General features: G+C 44.5%; 2 protein-coding genes across 2 annotated transcripts in view; one reads left to right on the top strand and one right to left on the bottom strand.

The window, feature by feature from the left end:
- Positions 1-7,698, top strand: part of LOC144145813 (inosine-uridine preferring nucleoside hydrolase-like) — a 32,482-nt gene extending 24,784 nt beyond the window's left edge. The window contains exons 7-8 of the mRNA XM_077677569.1: positions 810-925; positions 2,894-7,698. Of these exons, the coding sequence (XP_077533695.1) occupies positions 810-912 (103 nt within the window). The 3' untranslated portion in view covers positions 913-925; positions 2,894-7,698. The remainder of the gene's footprint in view (positions 1-809; positions 926-2,893) is intronic.
- Positions 7,699-10,027: 2,329 nt separating this feature from the next.
- On the bottom strand, positions 10,028-21,401 carry 128up (GTP-binding protein 128up). The gene is made up of 9 exons (XM_077677568.1): positions 21,242-21,401; positions 19,952-20,117; positions 18,385-18,585; positions 16,002-16,171; positions 14,597-14,782; positions 14,180-14,292; positions 12,113-12,235; positions 11,321-11,416; positions 10,028-10,191 (listed from the first exon to the last, which is right to left on the bottom strand). Exons 1-9 carry the CDS (start codon positions 21,281-21,283, stop codon positions 10,185-10,187), a joined length of 1,104 nt encoding a protein of 367 aa, XP_077533694.1. The 5' UTR covers positions 21,284-21,401; the 3' UTR covers positions 10,028-10,184.
- Positions 21,402-21,482: the final 81 nt, after the last annotated feature.

Here is a 21,482-nt window from a genome sequence, read left to right as displayed (position 1 = left end):
CTACAAGAATTTTTCAAGTGTACGAACCATACAAAGACAAATAAGCATACACACTTGCCATAAAATGAAGTTTGTTGTTACGAGCGATGGTTTTTTAATCTTGTGAAATTCCAGGGTTTTTTTTGTCTCGTTTGTAAGATTTTGTATTAACCACATTTTGTTGCGTTGCACAAGTGACACAAGGTTGGCTCACATTCCCACCTGTGCCCTATCATTGCCACTTCTTTAAAATAAAGTTAAGGATACGAGCATTCACTTCTTCAGCAGAACCCTGATTGCTTTAGATTGCCATTTTTACTTTTTTTTGGAATGTGGTAGGATTCAATGGTTGGTCTCGTAAGTTGATGGTTGTGTTTTGCAACATCTGTAGTGCTCTGCAAATTTGGTGTACAGTCAAATTTCCCACAGTGCAGTGCCAGGCATGATTCAGCATCACTTGTTTGCGACCACTCTTGCTCCTTCAACCTGATGCTTACACATTAACCCGTCTGGCCCACGTAGATGTAGCTGCAAAACAGAGGCATGTTGTGCACATCCCCGTTTGCATGCTGAAATTAAAGGCACCAAGTATTCCTTCCCCGTGTTCATAACACTCATGAGTTTTTTCAGTTTAGTGTGCACATTATTTATGTTTGTGTGAAAGAGTGCAAATGCATGCAGTGCAATTGCATGCAAGTGCAAATGCAAGAGTGCATAGATAATGTACACACTTTAGTGTGTGCATTATTTATGTTTGCTTGTGGAAGAGTGAAAAAAAAGGCAAAGTGAATTTCTCAGTAGGTGCGCATGTTTTTTTTCCACGTCTGCAGGCCAAGTATAAAGTGGCATCACGGAAAGCAACCCAACGTTGAGTTCCTGCTGCGCTTCAACATGGAGGGCTTGAAGGACCTTTATGCACGCATGCTGGAGTGAAGCGACAACTATGGTTAGTTGGCTGGATCTGCCCCTCTGCACCTTGGCGGCTGCGAAGTGACGTGGCAAGGTGCTTGTACACTTCCGACATGAGACAAAAACGGGAGAGGCATTTGCTGTGTTGCAGTTTTTCTACGCGTTGGAAGCCAGCTTTGGCCGGCTTGAGGCAGCAGTGTGTGAGAACGGCAAACTTTCAGTCTAAAAGAGACCAAACAGTGGCTGAAGTAAAAGCAGTTTGCAGTTAGCATGAGAGGGGAGGGGGCTACGAGGGGTACTGAGTAGTGTTGACAAAGCGAGGTGGTAGGAGTGAGCTTTGCATAGTGAAACACTTGAGAGGCAGTGAAAATGAAAGGCAAGGTTGTTGGCCTACTTTTGCTTGTGTGAATTTGGATTTAAAAAAAATGATTTAAAAAAATGCAATCGGGCATGCTGCTTGAAGTGGACTTTTGCCAAAAGAGGAACCAATAAACAAGGTTTGCAGGTGTGTAAGGCACCTTTGATAACGTTTAGCTTTACTGTTGCATCAGATTCGAGCATATACTATGCTGGAGTATGTCACGGCGGCAACGGGTAGCACTAAGCATTTTATCTGAGCATCAGCATACATGCTTGCTGTGTTTGTCTTCTTGGATGGGCTTCTCTACATCACCCGATCGTATCATTTTTCTCTCTTAGGGTGGTTGTGCAGCTTCTGCAGTCAGGTGGAGTACAATGGTTATAAGGAGACTGCCATGTATGGCTGGCGTAAAAAAAATGTCTAATACTTGGCGATGGGCTAAAGAGGCATTGTCACCTTCCCAGAAAGCTTACTGTTGCACTAAGTTTTATATGGCTAGTAGTGAAGTGGATGAGTTTAAGGGGGGGCACTGCTCTCGAAATTTTTTATTTAAAAACAAATTAATTTAATTAAATTAAAATAAAAAAAATAATTTTGAAAAGCTCCTTTTTATTTTTAAGCAAACTCTGTGAAACTTGCCAGTCCTGCTGCTTATTTCCCACTGATTTCAAGTACGCCACTATTTTTTTAGTCAGTCAATTAGTTCCAGAAATAGTCATTTTTGGCGAAACAATAGACAAAACAGTTTTGTAAAACTATAATGTTTATATTTTCCAATACCATGAACCCTGGTGAATGCAGTAAGGGAAGCAGTGTTTTGATGCACCGCTTGGAACTAATTTTACAGCTCATTAAAGCTTTGGTGGCACCATTGGCGAGGAACCATTTTGAATGCCCATTTCAAACACCAAACGGTCGCGTGATATTCAGCAGAGTTCCACTCTCTATAGGCCCCATGTATCAAAAGCCAGTACCCTGTGCTGGGCCAAACAAAGTTGACGACCCTGTCGTCTGTCTGCAGGAAGTAGAACTAGTGCTCAAGTGCTTGCGACTACTGCCGTAAGCCATAAGTAAGCGTTACCAAATTTAATGTTTTCACTTTTGGAAAGCAAGTTTTATTTTATTAAGTTGTGTTTATATTAAGTAAATGTTTAGCGTTTTTTTTAGCGGTTTAGCGGTTTAGTTTAGCGGTTAGTTTTTGCTCGCCAATACAGTTGCCCCTCAGCGCTTCCATGAGGCAGGGGGGCTCGCACCGCCCAGAAAGTAGAGTTCCGCAACTGGTGTACGTTGAAGAGCTCCGATATCCAGTGTACAGTAGCCAATCGTTTTTTGTTGCTGGACTTGCTGGATATTTCAGACTTTGCCGAGGGCTGCCAGTTGTCCCACAGGGAGTAATGACTCACGGATTTTTCGGACTGCTCTTTTATTTGGACTATTTTTTGTTCCCCTCCAGGTCCGACTGTACATGATGATATCATTTAGCTCTGAAGTTTTAAGGAAATAGGCTGCTAATCGTGCTGCAGATTTTTAATTTTAACTTAGAGATGGCACACACCACTCGAGTTACTGCGCGCAGTGCTGCTGCTTGCAAACTTTGTCGTGAAGATGTTTTTCCTGACGTATTGTTCACACTTTTTTTTCCAGCATCGCCAATGACAAGAATGACGTCAAATTGATTTTGTATAATCAAAGTTGCATCAACACTCAACACTTTTTCAGAATGGACTACTCGCTTAATATTGCAGTGCTGCCACTTGTGTGTTGTAAGCCTGCTTATATACAGTCAGTCGACATTTTTTGACGACATTTTTTGCGGAAATCACACATCGCTATTGCTGTGTTCAGGAACCCTTCTGCCATCACGCACAATACTGCCACAAATTACAGTTACAAATGTTGCGGGACCACTCAGTGCGGTCTTGTGAAGTGAGGCAATACTTGGCAGCACTCTGTTGGTACAATTTGCTGTGATTCAAGTACAAAACACAAAAGCTGGCCTCAACCTTAGCGTCAAGGCTTGTACTGCTTGTTCGTTGTCGTTTTGTAGGCTCCTTTTTTTTTTTTAATTTATGAATAGCTCCTGTCATGTGTTTGTTTTGCTTGGATTCCATATTGATGCGACAGTGGTGGAGTCTGTTAAGTGTGTTATGGTTAGTGCAACACTGCAATGCTTTTGGAAGTGCCCTTGGGACAGATTCTTAATACAACAGTTTAGTAGTAGGCATGTGTGAATAGCGATTTTTGTCTTCAAAGTGAATAAGCAGCGAATAATGATCTGCTTTTGAATAACTTCAAAAGTGAATAATTTTAATAGTTGAGGAATAACCAACCAGTAGCCACCAGAAACAGTCCACTGGGAACTCAACTGTCCATTTGTTTTCCTATAAACAGGCAAAAGTCGGTGGTCTACAACAAGCTAGGATTTCCCTTAGTTTCTTAATGCACCGACTAGAATTGTTTTTGTGTTAGGCTGACATAGATGGTGCACAAAACAGCTCCATGCCTTGTGCACCAAAACCAAAAATATGACGTTCGCATATCCTCTATCAGCCATGTAGCTTTGTTTTTCTTTCTCTTTCTTTTTGCGGTATTTTATATTGCATGTACTGAAAATGTGAAACTAATGAACCTCTGTGTTCGCTTTTATAATATGCTCGCATGAAATTGTGGTATAATGTGTTCACGTAATAAATGCATTCCTTACATCGGCAACCAAAATTTCAGATCCCCCCTCTCCCCTCCGCACAATGAAGGCAGAAAGATGCATTATACATGCAATGTATTGTCCACTAGAAGCTGTTAGGTCATGAAAAGCACTCGCGCGCCAATTATTGATGCTTCCGTTTGGCACTGCGGTGTTTAACCTTTATATGGCGAATTGGAGAAGGTGCCAAGATGGTGAAACTCTGTGCTGCATGAATGCCTGAGCACAGACACTATGGCAGCTATTATTGTGCCACCAGTAAGTGGGGAATGTCGGCAAAATTTTCGCGTAGTTCTGCTTCGCTCTGTAACAGAGTGGGTGATAGAAAGCACAAAAGAATACGGTGGGGAGAGATTGTGGGGAGAGCTACTTTTGAGAGCGGAGAGAGTGATGTTGCCAGGGCGATGTCATTTGAAGTGCAGCTCGGCACCTGCCTCTGCTGACGCGCTGGTTTTGTTGTGCAACATCTTAGAGTACTACACTCCCGCCGTGCTGCCAGTGTGGGGCAGAAAAAAAGAGGAAGGAACAGGACTGGTGGCAGTGAAAGGCCAATACTGGTGGCCAACAAAAGCAGCCAGTGTCACTGCTAACGCGATCAAACATGGTTACCACTGAGACAGCGCTAAGCACGGTTGGCATGTCCTTCTGAAGTGAAGCCAAGGAGTGCGCGTTGGGCCGAGCTTCAAGTTTGCAGGGGGGAGGGACAAGATGCTTAACCCTTTCGCTGTCACTGACGTACCGGTACGTTTTCACATTTCCTCTCTGCAGTGTCACTGACGTACCGGTACGTTCTCCATTGTGCGTTCAAAAATTTGCGCCCTAGCGCAAAGCTGGCATGCCTGGACTGTTTGCACCATCTGTCAAATCTTTCTAGTAGCTCGTATTTTCACTCGCAAGCTACTACGACGGTATATTGAAGAGTATGGAGAGACCACGCCCACTCGTCGTTGCTGGGGTGCATAATCACTCCGCTTGCTGTACTCTGTCGGGATGAGTAACCATGTCGCACATGTGCGATCCTGTACGGGTGCAAGGGTTGTGCTATCCACAATGGGTTTCCAGGTTTCTTTTTTATCATTATTATTTTGTTCCTGTGTTTGCTACAGCACGCCAGGTTAGCCCAGCGTGTTGTTGCCTCTCCAGTAGACCGAAACATGACTCAATCGCGGCTTTCACTCGCTCGCCGCGCCCTCACTTGTCACTGTCGTCAGCAAACAAGGTTGCTGTATCAATGTTATATCCTCTTTTTGTCTGCCGTCATGATTTTGTAACGCATCATTTCTGTGTGTTGTGCGGGCTGCTGAAAGTGCTCCCTCCATGCGTGCGGTTACTTTCGGATGGCCGACTGCGGGCAGGAGCGATGGTTCTTCCGATTCCGATCCGAGCTCAGATTTGCATTCTGAGAGTATCTCATCCAAGGAAGGGGTGCGAGTTCCACAGCGTCAGGTTCTGATGTTGAAACGGTAGGGCCATCGTCCCGGAAGGGTGCACGGCAAACTGAAAATATCTGTAAGGCAATTCCTCACCCACGCTTTTTCCTTTCGGCAGATTACGTTCCGGATGCTATCATAGTCAAATAAATCACTATGCTCCTTCCAAGAAACCAAGCCGACACTGGGGGTGCATCACGACCAGAAACACCCGACAGTAAAGGGGTTAAACATTCCTAAAGATCCACCAATAAATTTTCAGTTATCTTTTTGTTTAAAAGTGGTTCACTACACATCCATGAGCACAGTGGCTTTGCTATTTCACAACGTTCAGGGATCCCCCTTAACACAGAAAAACTTATTGTAAATGTCTTTATTTTTAGGGTAGCAGCATTTGCCACAGATGGGAATTGAAATATAAGTGAGTTCATTAATTTGTTTGATTTTTCCAAGGGCGAGACCACTGAACTGGAAGTTTTGCATTCAGCATGTTACTTCTTGGCTGCAGTGAGCATGCATGGTAACAATGGCCATTGGTTTTGCATTTTGAAAATAATTTGAAGACAAGGAACAAATTCAGATGTTTTGGAAGCCCATACATTTTCTGTGCCTCGAGATCATTGAGCACGCATTCTGAGAAGCCTGGAAATGCAGTTGAGTCACAATGTTAGCCGCACAGTAAGTGTGCTTCTCTCTGCGAGGTTAGTCTCTTTTTTTAGGCTGTTTTTTCCATCCAAATACTGACTGCACTTGGCTTCGTGAAGTGTCCGATATGTGGAGTTTTCCATCTTCGTCGGCGACGCCACTGAAAAGTTAGGCTCAGTTGCATCTAAGGCAGTGAGATTGGGGATGATGTGTCAGTGATATGTCCGGAAGGAGATGTAGTCTGCATTTCTCCGATTAAAAATTGCAGCTCCATTTGTTGTTCAGGGGGTAATTGAATTTGCGTTCCCTTTGCGTTTAATGTGCAGAAAAAGTGGCAGCAAAAATCGGCATGAAATGGAGGAGACATGACTGGTATCTTCACACGTGTACCGCTTCCACTCAGTTAAAGGAAAAAGTTAAAGATGATGGCAAATACAACTGCTCAAACTGTTTTTTATTCGTGTTCGTGGTTGATATGTGAAAAAGACCTCAAACCTGCGAACACGAAGCAATTTTCAATGCTGGAACTTGTAGCTTAGTGTCTATACTGACCCCCCCCCCCCTTGTTAACGAACTTGCCGTTTGTCCCTATGAAATTTGCATTATAACTTTGCAACCATATTTCCACACCCTCTATGGCCGCGAACGGGTGTGGAAGCGGGGAGGGGGGGGGGGGGCTGGCATCACATTGTTCATTTAAAAACTGTGATTGCTACGGTAGTGAATGAAATAAGATTAGTATGGTCACAGAGTTCTCTTGGTGGTGAAACAAGGTAATTTGCCTTCAAAGACATCAAACGGGTCTGAGCCATGTTTGGAGACATAGAAACCCTCACTGATTAGTATCACTTATTGTGAGGAGAGAAAGCTTTTAAAACACCTGCAATTTTGCCCATTGTGTGCAGTGAACTTTGGTGGTAAGGTTTTTAAAATTCGATTGATTGATTGGTTGCGGGTTTTAACTCGCCGAAATTACCTGGGCAATGAGGCGCGCCGTAGTGGAGGGCTCCAGATTAATTTCGACCACTTGGGGATCTTTAATGCACGCCGAAATCTCGTACACACGGGAGTTTTTGCTTTTCGCCTCGATCAGAAAAGCGGCCGCCACGGCTGAGAATTGAGCCCACATCCTTGGGCTCGGCAATTTTTTTTTCAAATTCATATCATCTTGGTATTTATCAGCTGTGATTGTATCATCAACCGACTTCACCGTGGCAATGTTGTTGTGCCTAGGTGCATGTTTTGCAACCTGTACAGCCAAGGTTTAGATGCCAGTAGTGATAACTAGTATGTATTAACTTTTCAGTACTTGTCCAGAAAAGTATCAAGATGGGTTCCGCCAGGAATGAACTGTCCCCTTTTTTGTTTGTGACAAGTTGCCTCTTTGCATTAAAATTAAAGTGTTTCATTAAATAATACACATTAAAAAAATATTCAGCAATGTGTGCCAATGAAGGTTATGGTGAGAGCCCCGCCGCCTCAGCAAAATATTGCACGGTGAATGCTACCAGCAAGGAAGCAGGGACCTGCTTTTTGTTTATCTTTCACACAAACTTTATTGCACCTGTTTTTGCTGGTATTAAAAGTGTTTTACATATTTTGTAATCGTGAAAGGAAAAAAAAAAGTGTTGGGATGTGTGCCAATTAAAATTCCTGTACCTCTGCCTACACTGCTGTTGATAACTCTGCTTTTCTCGAAAAGCAAAACAGTGAACACATTGGAGCATCATTCTCCTACAGTGGTGTCCACCTTGGGTTGTCAGTTGTGCTTAGAAGCCCAGTTGTTCCCCAAATAATAGAGGCAGTGCTCAAAGCAACCCAGTGTGCTTTCTTTTCAGCAGCCTTGTTTATTGCATCCAACGAAGTCGCAAAGGTCAGCGCCAACACGATCCTTTCAAAACGTGTAAATTTGTCCAGTTCAAAAAAGTTCACAAACTTGTGCAAGCTCAGAGGACAGTGGTCTGCTTGATTCATTCTGGCCATTAACAGTAAAGTCCCCCCAAACCCATGGCAAAGTTTGGGGGTGCACTTCGAACCCATACCTGACAACAGAAGTGTGTGTTGTGCACTAAGGAGCACCTTCCACCTGCATCACTTCGCAGTTGAATGCTAATACTAAAGGGAAATCTGGTGCTCAGGTCTAGGCAGCGAGCGTGCTGTCGTGTACTGCAGAGAAGCGTTTCATCGTTACTTGGCATGTCTCGTCAACAAGCTCAAGTTTCCTGTGGCTGTAAAAAAATATGAAGACTAGTTAAGGTAGTTTTATCAATAGAAAAGTGGAGCTCCAGAAGATTTATCTGTTCGTGATTTTTGAGAAGCCGCATGCCAGACAAGCAAACAAAAATAGTTTTTTTCTTTTTTTTTTTGTTAACTTCGGCTCAGAAATGAAAAGAAGCCAGTGGCGAGCCAAGTATGAGAGGAATGCTGCTAGCTGCTGTGGGAGTGCCCAAGACTGGATGATTGCAGCAACATTTTTCTCTGTAGTATGTATTACTATGAAGCTCTATGCAACACCACTCTCGCCCAACTTGCTGCAGCCGCCCGTACCATCCTCTCGCCAAATGCAAATTGCAGCAGCCTTGCAGTAGCCCAGCAGTCGGGTACAGCGGCCATAAAGAACGGACACGGTGTGCAGTTTGAGCCAAGCTGATAGAATTTCGAAGCTCTTGCAATATACCACTAATAGCTGCTTGGTGTAAAAGTTAGGCCCACTACCCTACCCTTGGTATCGTGGAACTACACAGCATTTATTCAAAACAGCACGACAGAAGAGAACCCCTACAGTGCCTTGTTGGTCTCAGTGTTACCACAAAAGTTTGGACTTTAGTGGAACGAGGATGAAATGCCAGCAGTGGTGCTGTTGCGACCCTAACCACATTGATTGAGAATTAGTACCACGGTAGACTGCGAGGAAATCTGAAATTTCTGGCCCACTCCACTGCCAGCAATGTTGTAGAGGCAGGGGTTCAGTTAGCTAAGGGCAGTTACTCGATATGGGAGGTGCGAAACTCCCCATAGGCCCAATGAATCGTACAGCCTTGGATGTTTCCATACAGTGGCGCCATCTGTTGGCAACTTGCTTGGCTGATGCACTGCTGTGCGGTGCTGCCCAACTCTCCGACACACCACAGTCCTGTGAATCTATCTGTGCTGTTCGAGGTTCAACCCAATGTTGCTTCAACCCAGAGCTCTTGGTGCGTGTACGATCTCGACGAATTACACTAAACAAGCCTTTATTGTGAACAGAAGTCAACATTTTGTTTTATTAAACGAATTCAGCTTTTTTTTTCTTGCCAACAAGCGACCCAGCAGCCATAAGAGTGCATTGTCATCTGCTGTCGTCCAGCGGCAAAAAAAGTTAAAAATTCGCTTCGACAGCTTTACACACACTTCAACCGTTATTTAGAGCCACTAGTTCAGCTACAAGAGTAGTTTTGGCATACAATGTGTTGTAGGCCGAGCGACAACTGCAAATTTAGTACTCTAGGTTGGACTAAACCCCAGGTTGCAGCAGACGCGGCCATGTTTAAAATTACCAGGAGGCAGTTACGCAGACGCAAAAACAATGGCGACATAAAATACACCAAAGTCAAGAAGGCAATGAATAACTTACGAAAGTACAAAAATAAAGAGTTATGCACTCTTAAAATAAAACTTAATGTTAAATTGTCGGTTTGCCGTACGCACGATCCAAAGGGGAGGGGGTCAGGTGCGGGTCATTTTCTGAAGCAGTTTCTCAACTACCTACATCAAAGAGCTCTGGGCTAAAGTTACTGCTGTGCTGTGTGGCTGGGGCATGTGTAGTCAGCCCAAACATGTTAAGAAGGGTCCATGTAATTTTTCAGCCGACCCTGTGTCACAATATCGCCAGTATTGTCCCAAGGACATGTCTCGCTCTATACAGGAGGAGAGTTCGAAGACGCGAAACATTCCCACCCTCCCCTCCAATGCTGGAAGCTTCAAGCAGGCATTTAATAATATAGCAAAAAATCACAAGTGTTGCTGTGGCCATGTCGTTCATTCGGGGAAATCACTTATTTACATCAAAGCTCTCTCAAGCTTGGGCAGGGTGCCTGCCCAAGAAATGGCACACCGAGCTGCTGCTGAGAACTGTTAACCAGTCCTTGAGAAGACGCTTCTGCTGGCTGCACCTCTGTCATACCCTGAAAAGGTAAGCGTATGGGTGCAAGATTAGTTTCAGCAAGGAAAAGGCAAAGTTGACGACGCTTGAGTGCACGTTTACCTTAAGCAAAAAGAAACAAGAGTGGACTTTCAATCGCGGGTAATAAAGTTGCGCTAACAGTGCAGGCTTAAATCGTGCAAGAACAAAAGCCCGGTGTGAGTGGCACCAAAAAAGCTGCTGCAGTGCAAAACATCACCAAAAGCAATGCTTGCAACTATAGTTCATACCACAAGCACTGTGGAGTCTACATTGTTGTCAACAGTGCGCCCACTGAGGGCACCTAACTCGCCGTGAAGGGGGTCCTGAAAGGATGTTCCCTTCTCCCCTCTTGGCAAGTGGAACCGCAAGGCCCCGGTACCTTTTGTCGCTTCCTTCGCGGTGAGTTAGGCGCCCTGAGGGGGCGGGCTGTTGGCAACAATGTAGCCTCCACAGTGCTACACCCAGCTTGTGGAATGAACTATAGTTTTCAAGTAATGTGGAAGGTAAAACATAACTTGCTCAATCAAGCTAAGATGCCGTGTTGAAGCCTGCTTTTACTAGTGACACGAGAGTCGTCTCAGAACTGTTGTACTTTGACAGAAATGTCGCACTTGGGTACCAGTCTGCATTTTTGTCGCTGTATAGGTTAGCCCTAGCAGCGCTCCCAGTCTTCTACTATTGGCTGTGTGTTCCAACTATGCCTTGAACAGAAGGAAAGTTTGTTCAATGCCCCTAAAAATCCTGGGCATGTGCAACGAGGGCTAGTACAAGCTTTAGAGTCCTTGAAATACAAGCAGAAACAGCTGTTGTTCTCGTTGAGATGTTTTGAAAGCCCTGAAGGCTTACAGTCAAAATACAGTAGAACCTAGGCATGTGCTAATGTTTGTTTTTTTCCCCTAGTATTCAATCGCACAATACGTCATATGATATCCGCTTCGATCAGTCTTCAGTATTTGAAAATTTCGAAGTATTTGGCACCCACGAATAATAAAAGTTATGCTGCGTTATTAGGGCATTACCAGCGCAATATTGTTCTCCGAGCACACTCCACGTCAGGGCAGTTACTACGGGGCAACACAGATAAGGGTGACAACAAAGCAAGAAGAGGGGTGGGGGTGGGGGGGGCGTACCTTTTGACCACTTGCACGACATCCTCGTCGTTTAGGACATGCTCCTTGCCCACTTTCTGTGGATTGTGCTTCACTGAGGAGCCCCACACCAGGGCACTGGAACACGCCGAGAAACGAGGGAGAGAGTTTGCACTTGCAACCAACAGGCACACTCACAAATGAGAGAAAAGTGCCGCTTCGTTAACAGTACTGCCTTGCTTGAAACATTAGGTGCGAGACTGCTGAGCACAGCATATATAGCAGTTTCTGTGCGTGATTTTTCCACACGACAATCCCTGCTGCTACAAATATGCTCGTGGAAGCAGACTACGTCATTTTTTTACTCGGAGGTTACACTTACATAATGTGGAGATTAGGAGACTTTTCCGAAGCATAGAGTACAAAACAGTCACTGAACGACAGAGAAATCTTACTGGGGAATGCCAAGGGATTGCTCAAATGTGGCAGCTAAATTTGCTGCCATAACTAACACGAGAGCATGAATTTCTTTTTTCTGTTTGGTTATCCTTGACATGAATCCTAAGATTCCTTGGTTATCTTTGACATGAACGAAGCTTGCTGAGTTGACAAAATTAAAGCTTTTAGACACTGTTGATGCTATGTTCACGACGATGTAAAAAATGTTTTAGTTCGAAACTTTGCTTCTCGGGACAAACAATGCTGAGAACATGATAGGTGACTTCACATTGTGAAGAGTGAGTATGGGCAGGGTTATAGCACAATTAGATTCACCTACTCCACTTTACTGAGGGAAGGGGGAGCAGAAAAAAAATAACCACAGCCATGGATTACCATTTGAACTCCTTCATGATGGTTCGATGGAGCTTGTTGCAGAAGTCTTCCACGGTTTTCCTATCCTGGCTAAGAATAACTGGCGCCTCGTAGTCTGGTAGCTGGCCCTTTGGTTTTGTGTATCTGCAAGGCACGGGAACGAAAACCACAAGGCGTGCATCACACGATAAATGCGGCACTAAGGAGTACATTTGCAATTACCTATGTGGCAAGGCCTTGTGCTGAGGCTGAATGCTCAGCAGAACTGCCCAAGCATTTTCATTTACTGCCTGCCACTGGTGCACATGTTCTCCGTTCATTCTATAATAGCCCAATCAGTCGTACCAACTGCAGCCTACACGAATATCCCTGCTCTCTGCAGATGCACCGTTGTTCTCAAAAATGTCACTAAAGTCTCATCAAGGAACAACACACTGCAATAATCCATTCAAAGGGTAGAATCACATTTCAGGTTACCCCCAACGATGAAAATGGACCTTTTTCCACAGGGTTCGTACAGGCTCCAAAAGCAAAAATTCAAGGGTTTTCGAGGACTTTCAAGGACCACAAAACACATTTTCAAGGTCCCCATATAATGTTTTATCTGGGATAATTTATAACTTTTCCAACACAAAGCAAAAGTTTTTTATTGCACAATATCGAAGCACATTAGTGCACATTTAGATAGGTGCTAACGGGTTCGTAAATGCTCCCCCAGCTTCATTTTTTTATTTCACGGCTAATATTTAGAGGTTTTTCTTTTTTCTTGGTGTTTTGCTGAGACTGATTGATTTCAAAACTTAGTTAATGTTGCCTGCATCTCCTGCTTTGTCAGCAAGAGTATCAGCTGAAATTAAACCGAGCAAGTGTTGCTTCAAGGCAGGATGAACTATGTACACGTCCACCATTTTGACGTAAAACCAAACGTCCATGGAGCGTATGAGGAACAGCAAACATGCAATGAGCAACCGTCCATAGACTAGATGGAAGATGCAAGATAGAGAACAGAAGCAGGCTTTCACTGGATTGCATCGTGATATAGATTGGATTGACAAGTGCCTGCTCCTAATGTTGCTTCGTAATAATGAAAATCTACCAAACTTGTAATTTCACGCAATACACTGAAACTTGATTGTTACAATGTTTTCTTTTTACATTTGTTAACACCTAAAATCCACGACTAATACTTTAAATTCCTGTGAAAAGACAGGGCCATTGATTCTTTCCGGAAAAATCAAGGGTTTTCAAGGACCCTTCAAAAATTCTAGTACTTTCCAGGCCTTGAAACTGACACTTCTAAATTCAAGGGTTTTCAAGGTTTTCAAGGACCTGTGCAAACCCTGTTCCAGTAGCGCTCTGCGCATGCGCTACTCTCGCCCTCAGCGACCGATCTGCCATCATTGGGGGGCAAAACGTAAACAACATGACACAATGTTGGATTAGCCAGTTGCGAACGCCGAGCCAGCTAAATGCTGGCCCCGTTTTCTGAGCCCTGAAAGCAGCCAACAGGTAGGTGCTACGGCTGCCATCAAAAAATTTCTCTGCCACCAAAACCATGCGTGGTGCCTGGGATGGCTTCCTCAACTGCGCAGGGCAGGAGGGGAGGTGGGAGGGAGGGAGGGAAGGAGGGAGGGGGAGAGAGAGAGAGGGAGGAGGGGGGTTCTTCTAAAGTCCCCCAAGTGTGGCTCAGGTGGCCACTGCAAGAGGGCCACTCTACTGGAAAAAGGTCTATTGGTTTCTGTTAGAAACTGTGTTAGCAAGGTTATTCCACAACCATGCTGCAAGTTCAGATGCTATGTGGCAAGCATACAGGAGATGGACTCCATATGAAGCAGTCGGCACGAGCATACTAATCATAGTGGGTGCACTGGGCGAGAAAATCTAACCTGCTAACCTTGTCGGAATTAACAAAGCTAACACTACACATAGCGTTAGCTTTGCAGTGCACAGTCGAGACCACATGAAGATTAACAACAAAAGTAGCTGCAATACGCACAGCACAGCATGAACCAAATTTGGCCACAAAAAAGAAAATGCTACAGAACAAGGTTGGGCCCTGCCTCAGAGGCTTTGCACTGTGCAACTCACATGCGTATAAGCTTGAGGTAGGACCAGGCCTTTTCCAAGAGGTCATCGAAATTCCACTTGTGATGTGCGGAGATGGGAACACAGTGTGGGATCTTGTAGATTATGTCAAGCTCCTGAAAAAAAAAAAAAAAAAAAAGTGGGGCAAGTCAAACAAAAAAATTTTTAAGAAAAAGAGAGAACTATAAAGCAGGAAAACTAGTTCCTTCAGCAGCATGCTTGGTTAGAAGAGGCACAGTCTCTAAAAGTCAGAAAGGAAAAAAAATGAGTTTCCTAGGCTTCTTTATTTATTCATGAACAGTACAAATGGTCTATACACAATCTTGACCTCGGCAATTCTAACAAATTTTTTTCCAGCAAAAAATAAAATGCTTACTTTAGGAGAAGTGGTATCAATATGCGTAAAAAAATTCCACTCACCTCAATAGAGATCTGATCAATCTTGTTGAGCACGTAGATACATGGGATGTAGATGCGGTTTCCCTCAATCACGTCAATCAGGTCATCCGACGTTGCGTCACACCGCAGTGTGATGTCAGCGTTGTGGATCTTGTATTCAGACAGAATGGTCTTGACAGTGTCCAGGTCCAGCTCTGACTGTGCCACCTTTTTGATGAGACAAGAAAGAACAACAGAAGAGTCTTTTCACAGAGAAAAAAAGCACTGGCAACTTGTCACAAGGCCAGAATCAAATGCAAGCATTCGAATGTCGTTTTCTTTACTCAAAGAGGTATGGGAAAATTTATTACGGTTTCAAAGACAGCTGAAACACCGAGATACCATATCATACCGCAAGGCCAAAACAACGCTGCTTTATTTTAGATGAACTTGTGCAATGACGCGAAATATGATTGCACTTACAATAAGGTTTTTTTTGCGTTGTGGCTGCACTAATATTAATAAATATGAAGAATGGCAGATCAGTTGTTGCTGTGACACAATCAGCTCCCTCCGCCCCTCGACTAGTGATGCAAAACCATTAATTGACTAGTATCAATATTTTCGATAGTTGAGCCACAGTGACTACGTGCCACCCATTAAAGTTCAAGCTGCTTGAACTGGCACTCACGAGCTACAGCCTTCACGTTGTGCTTGTAGTTTAATGTGTCTATTCATAAAGCCAGTTGCCGCTGCCCCAGAACCCTTCTCTGGCCGTCCGCACCTATGCGAGGTTGGAAATACGACTAAATTTTAGGTGATATGTACTAATTAAATGCCAAAGTTCGGGAGCACACTACTAAATGCATTAGCATATAAAAATAAAAAATCTATTATACAACCTTCGAAATTAAAAAAAAAAATGTATATATAAGAATGATACTGGAATGGTCACTTGCTGTACTTATTATAGTCACGCAGGAACCTGAAAAGCGGCAAGTAAACGTTATATGTTTTGCAAAGTGTCTATTACGTTTACTGGCTGAAGCTCGTGTCTATTACGTTTTCTGGCTGAAGCTCGTGTCTATATAAAACTGGTGCTAAGTAGAAGTTCCAATACACATTTATTTCGTGTTTACATGTTCCTAACTGCGTTTTTTTCCTTTATATTTTCTCAGAAAAACAATCACAAGTTCCTCTAGTTCCATTTCACCATTCACAATTTGTGACAGCAGAAATTGCAGAGCGCGAAAGTTTATTGGGGGGTGAAACTGGCTTTCCCGAAACTTTTGCTGATGCTGCATATGACAAGTTTGTATTTATGGGGGAAAAAAAAAAAAAGAATAGCAAGGCTGACAAGTTTCACAAATCTTACTTAACAAAAAAAGGAAGTGTCTGCACTTAAGAAGGAGAGAAGAAACCAAGGAGGACAGGACGGCACTCGTACCATCATCTGCAGGTTGATGCCGCCCTTGTCTTTCTTGCGGAGCGTGATGGCCGGGGGCTCCTTGTTGAGCCGGATGCCGAACCCTTCCACTTCCCGCTCCAGGATCCGCTTGTGGTGCAGGGGCTTCAGCACGTCCAGCACAATGAAGATCAGGCTGCAGGTGCGGGCCACTGCAACGCACAATCGCTAGGCCTAAGGTCCCCTCCAGCAACCCCCAGTCCTTTCTTCGAAAGACTGGGCAGTTCGTACACCTGGCACACAATTTTGTCTGACAGCAAACGGTGCTCTATTACTGAGGAATCTGCATTTTATAAGCATGGATTTCAAATTACCCGCTCGTGCGACAAAACATACTGCGCAGAAAAAGTTCCTGTATTTGAGGGGGCAGACAAAACTGGGCAGTCGTGTGCTGACCACGCAATACAGCAGGAAAAAAAAAAAAAAAAAAAAAGGGCTATTGTCGTTTAACATAGCTTTGGAGTGCTTAACAGCATAACGGCATGGCCATTGGTTCTGTGCTCGCTTCAAACCTCACGTTTATATCCGTACTGAATATCGCAATTTCAGTCAACTTGTACTCTCTCTGCTTAGTTAAAAAAAAAAAAAAAAAAAAAACGAATCCCTCACATTCGTTCAAAATTTGGTGGAGCACTGTGCTATGGCCGTCAATTATGTAGCCTAACTAAATACAGTTTGCGTCAAACTTTACGTGCTTGTTATTCCGCCACAACAACTTTTTGACTCAAGCAAAGCTGCGTGCAGTCTTATTGGCCCATTTTACAAATGCCCTAGCATTGAGGCACTCCAGACTCGCCCACAGCTGTACCGCAGAACTTACCGTATTTACTCGCATAATGACAACTTTTGTAATCAAAAAAGTGGATTTTTTCCCCCCTCGCACAACAATTGCACCTTGAAACTGCTGCCGTGAATACTGTACTGCATGAGTACCCTGCTCGTTTCAACTGATAATCTGATGGCGGTGCATGAGGGCCAAGTGCCACTATCGACCACTATGTAAACTATCCTGTGCACTGAGTTAGACGAATGCAGCCACTCGCAAGCAGCGACCACAGTGATGACAGCAACCGCAACGATAACTTAGGCGCCATTTTGCGTTGGCAGTGACTTTGCCAGCCTCCCTGCTGCTTAGTAATGGGGCAGTACACAAGTTATGCAGCTGCGTTCATGCTGAAAGCAATCGACTAGGCTGTGAAACATGGCAACCACACGGCCGACCGGCACTTTAAGTTGAAATCAACACGATACTGGAGATGCCAGCATGATAAAATGAAGGCTACCACTGAGACACGCCAAGCCTTCCTTGGGCTGAAGACCGGCCAGTTTTTGTGCGTTGAAGAGGCAGTGCTGAACTGCACAAAGGATTGTCAAGGATTGTCAAGAAGACTGGGATATCCGACTCGCCCGCTGTTACCAAGATGACTTCTGGGAGCACAAAGGTGCAGTCAGTGATGACACTTCGGGTCCGGACTATGGTTCGATTCCCGGCCGCGGCGGCCGCTTTTCTGATGGAGGCGAAAAGCAAAAACGCCCGTGTGTACGAGATTTCGGCGCACGTTAAAGATCCCCAGGTGGTCAAAATTAATCCGGAGCCCTCCACTACGGCGCGCCTCATCGCCTGCGTTGCGTCGGCGCGTTAAACCCTAAAAATCAATCAATCAAATCCGGACTATGGGTGAGCTTGTATTCACTAAGAAATAAACATGCGTGGCGCAGTTCTTGTACATAATGAATGTGTATGCTGATTACAAGGGTAAATCTCGTTCAAACATGATTTATTACAATCCAGTCTCGTGAATTCCAACATGCAACGTATTGATACTCTTTTTCCTGCGCCCCCAAAATGTTCGCCTGGAATTTAACCTTGCACAATGATTGCATTTCAAACTTTGCATCAATCTTCTGGAAAAAAGGTGCTATCATCACGTGAGTAAATATGGTAATTAAATGAAATTTCGGTTTAAAAAGTTCATTTGGAAATAATAATAAAATCAAATTATGGAACCCTGGTGCAGTTAAACTGATGAACAACATCCAGAAGATATGTTCAGATGGCTGAAATGATACTTAACTGCAACCATGTAAGAGAGAACTTTGCCACATAAAGCTCTTCTATGAGGCATAAATGACAGCTACATGAACACTTTTGTATTCCCCCCCTCCCCCTTACCCACCCAAGTATCTGTTACTAAAAATAAAAGGGGCATTGTTGCACTTAAAAAAAAATTCAGTGCCAAGGCCTCAGCATCAAAGCTCGACGGAAATTCAAAGCAAGAAACCACACACAAGCTGACCACGTACAATGGATGGCTGGAGTACAAATTAAGATCGAAGGCTGTCGAGATGGCATAGGGACACTGACCGGCAATGACCTGTCGACCCCTGCCCTTGCCGTCCTTGGCGCCCTCTATGATTCCCGGCAGGTCAAGCAGCTGGATCTTGGCCCCCTTGTACTTGATGACGCCCGGCACGGTGGTCAGGGTGGTGAACTCGTAGGCGGCCACCTCGGAGAAAACACCCGCCAGCGTGTTCATGAGCGTAGACTTGCCCACCGAGGGGAACCCTGGAGGTGCACCAACACGGCTGGTCGTCTCTCTCTCTCTCTCTTTCTAGCCTCGAAGTGAACAGCAGTTGGCTTTTCTTTTTTTAAATTTTTGGCAGAGACACTCCCAGTTGCCAGCTAACCCTGACACAAAAATTATTTTAGCTATCAAAGGATGAGCTCGTTTTACACATAGACAGCTGCCACACTACTAAATGAAATGGCCAAAGAAGGAAAGGATGGTAATCTTTTATCTCCACAGTATTGAATATTTTTAACACAAAGGCATAGCTGGCACCCTTGTACACAGGTGCAGGCACGGAGCCATAAAGCAGTTTCACTTTCATGAACCAATGAGAAAGTGCTCATTTCCGTTGTCAGATATTAACTTGTATCTCAATGCGACATTTTTTACTGCTTCCAACAGACTGTATGTGTATCTATGTATGTATGCATGTATGTATGTACTGTTTTATTTATTTTTACACAACTGGAAACATCTTTTTATACAGGGTGGTGCGACGATAATTGGAACACTTAAAAAAAGATTTCCTGGACGAACTGCCGCTCTGTTCGCGCTCAAACTTCACACGAAGCTCGCATTTTGTGGTGCATTTTCTTTGACCCCGGCAACAACCATGGTACTTACCTGTTTATTCTGAAAATAAATGAAAACGATTTTTGCCTATGGGAAAATGGTGGCTGAATTGGACGTACGAGCCAGTGCAAGTTCATATTGGAACGACGGTGCCACCCGGGGTATTCAGAGCAAAACGCACGTTTGGGGTTCACGTAAGGAAGGAGCCAAATGGTGCAGCAAACCCAGTTTTGAATTTCTTGATCATCTGCTGCATCACTTGGCTGGTGCAGCAAACCCGGTTTTGCATTTTTTGATTGTCTGCTGCACCATTTGGCTCCTTCCTAATGTGAACCCCAAACGTACGTTTCGCTCTGCATACCCCAGGTGGCGCCGTCGTTCCACCATAAACTTGTGCTGGCTCGCACGTCCAAATCAGCCGCCACTTTCCCATAGGCCAAAATCGTTTTTATTTATTTTCAGAATAAACAGGTAAGTACCGTCGTCGTTCCCGGTGTCAAACAAAATAGACCACAAAATGCGACCTTCGTGTGAAGTTTGAGTGCGAACTGTGCGGTGGTTCGCTCAGGAAATTTTTTTAAAGTGTTCCAATTATCGTCGCACCACTCTGTATTATTGGGGAAAAAAAAAAAAAAAAAAAAGCCTGAATGGAAAGGATGAGCTTCACTACCTGCTGGCAACTCACAGATACTTTCACAACAAAGTACTCCCTTTTGTACAAGTCACTCGTAAATTTGTTGGTCGCTAGAGCTGGGAGAGCAGTATACAAAAGTCGCAGCTGCACCTTACCTACAAACCCTATCCTGGCGTCGCCAGTCTTGGCAACATCAAAACCTTCGCCTGGGCCACCGCCTCCGCCCTTCGGGGTGATCAACTCTCTCCGAAGCTTCGCCAGTCGGGCTTTAAGGAGACCCAGATGGCCCATGGTAGCCTTGTTTCGCTGGGTCCGGGCCATCTGCACAAGAGGAACAAAGGCTTTGATCTCAGTCCTGGACGGCTCCTCAACGATTCCATTGGCCCCGTCAGGAGAACCCAACGCTTACATCAAAATGGAAGCTGCATGTTACAAGCAACCCCCTTTAATATCAGGCACAGGCGATTCTAAGCTCAGTACCCTAAAAGTGCAAGTTTTCACGTAACCAGCAATAAAGAGTAAAAAAGAATCACAGAAAACAATGTTGCATGGCATTGACAAATAACTGCTGATGCTCCTTATCCTATTCCATCACGATTTATCTCCACTAAGTACCGTAGTGTCAAATTGGCCAAACCGTCTTCCAGAAAGTGGTGCACTTACTAGGCACCCGCAACTTGGCATTTCTTGCACGCCGCTTCCGAGCCGCAACCGCAGCTCGGTGTAGCGCGATCGGAGTCAATATGCAGATGCCCAATGCTCTCATACGTTTAAATGGTATTTACGTTAACAGAAAGTTTGATACGAACTAGCTTAGCCGGTTCACAACAGCCGGTTCCGGGTGTCACTGCAAACGCTGCTTGTGAGAGCATTCAGCGGTGTGCGCACTAAGTCGTCTACATAACAAGCTGGTCTAACAAGAACTAGTCTACATAACAAGCACTAAGTCGTCTACATCCTGCTTGGTCCTTAGAGGACTGCAGTATGTACTAAATACTAAATAAAAGGTACCAAGGCGAGAAATTTCTTAACATTGTACACTGGCCCAAACTTTCGAACACACAATCGATCATCTAGTGATCAAGGGCAGAACAATGTATATGGTAACTATCATTTTTATTTCCCGGCTTCGTTGTGCTTCTTTAGATGGCCTATCACCGTTCTATTGTACCTACTATGGATTTGCTAACGTAAACCACAGTGACCGATGCCACGCACATTAAATGTGCTGCTGTTTTCCGTTTCAGTCGGGGGACTTAGAAACAATACCGTGCAACATGCACTGCAAGTACTAGCCCAGCCAGCTCACATGCCCATCTTTTATTGCAAGAGCCAGGCGTACCCATGTCTTTACAAAGACGGCCAATGAAAGACTTGACGGATGTCCCGTAGGCCGCAAGTTGCCCCTTGTGTAGATAAATCAAGAGCACAAAAAAAATGCTTACCTCGGCCTCGATGGCCGCTATTTTTTCGAGCACCGTACTCATCTTGCTCGGTTAGTTTCGTTCGTTACGCGAAGCGTATGTCAGGAATTCGCGCTACGCAATTCACGTGGAGCCATGCAACTCACAGGCGCGCACACGAGGGAAATCTAACCGGCGGGTCGAAAACGCGAAACGACAAGTAAGTACGCGCCAAAAAAACCTGATACAACTTGCATTCGTAAATTAACCTCATGCAAAAAGC

This window comes from Haemaphysalis longicornis, unplaced genomic scaffold, assembly GCF_048455015.1.
Source record: "Haemaphysalis longicornis isolate Haplotype H1 unplaced genomic scaffold, Haemaphysalis longicornis Haplotype H1 scaffold_7, whole genome shotgun sequence".
NCBI classification, from domain to species: domain Eukaryota; kingdom Metazoa; phylum Arthropoda; class Arachnida; order Ixodida; family Ixodidae; genus Haemaphysalis; species Haemaphysalis longicornis.
Note: the sequence above shows the minus strand (reverse complement) of the source record. Positions and strands in the feature narration are given on the sequence as shown.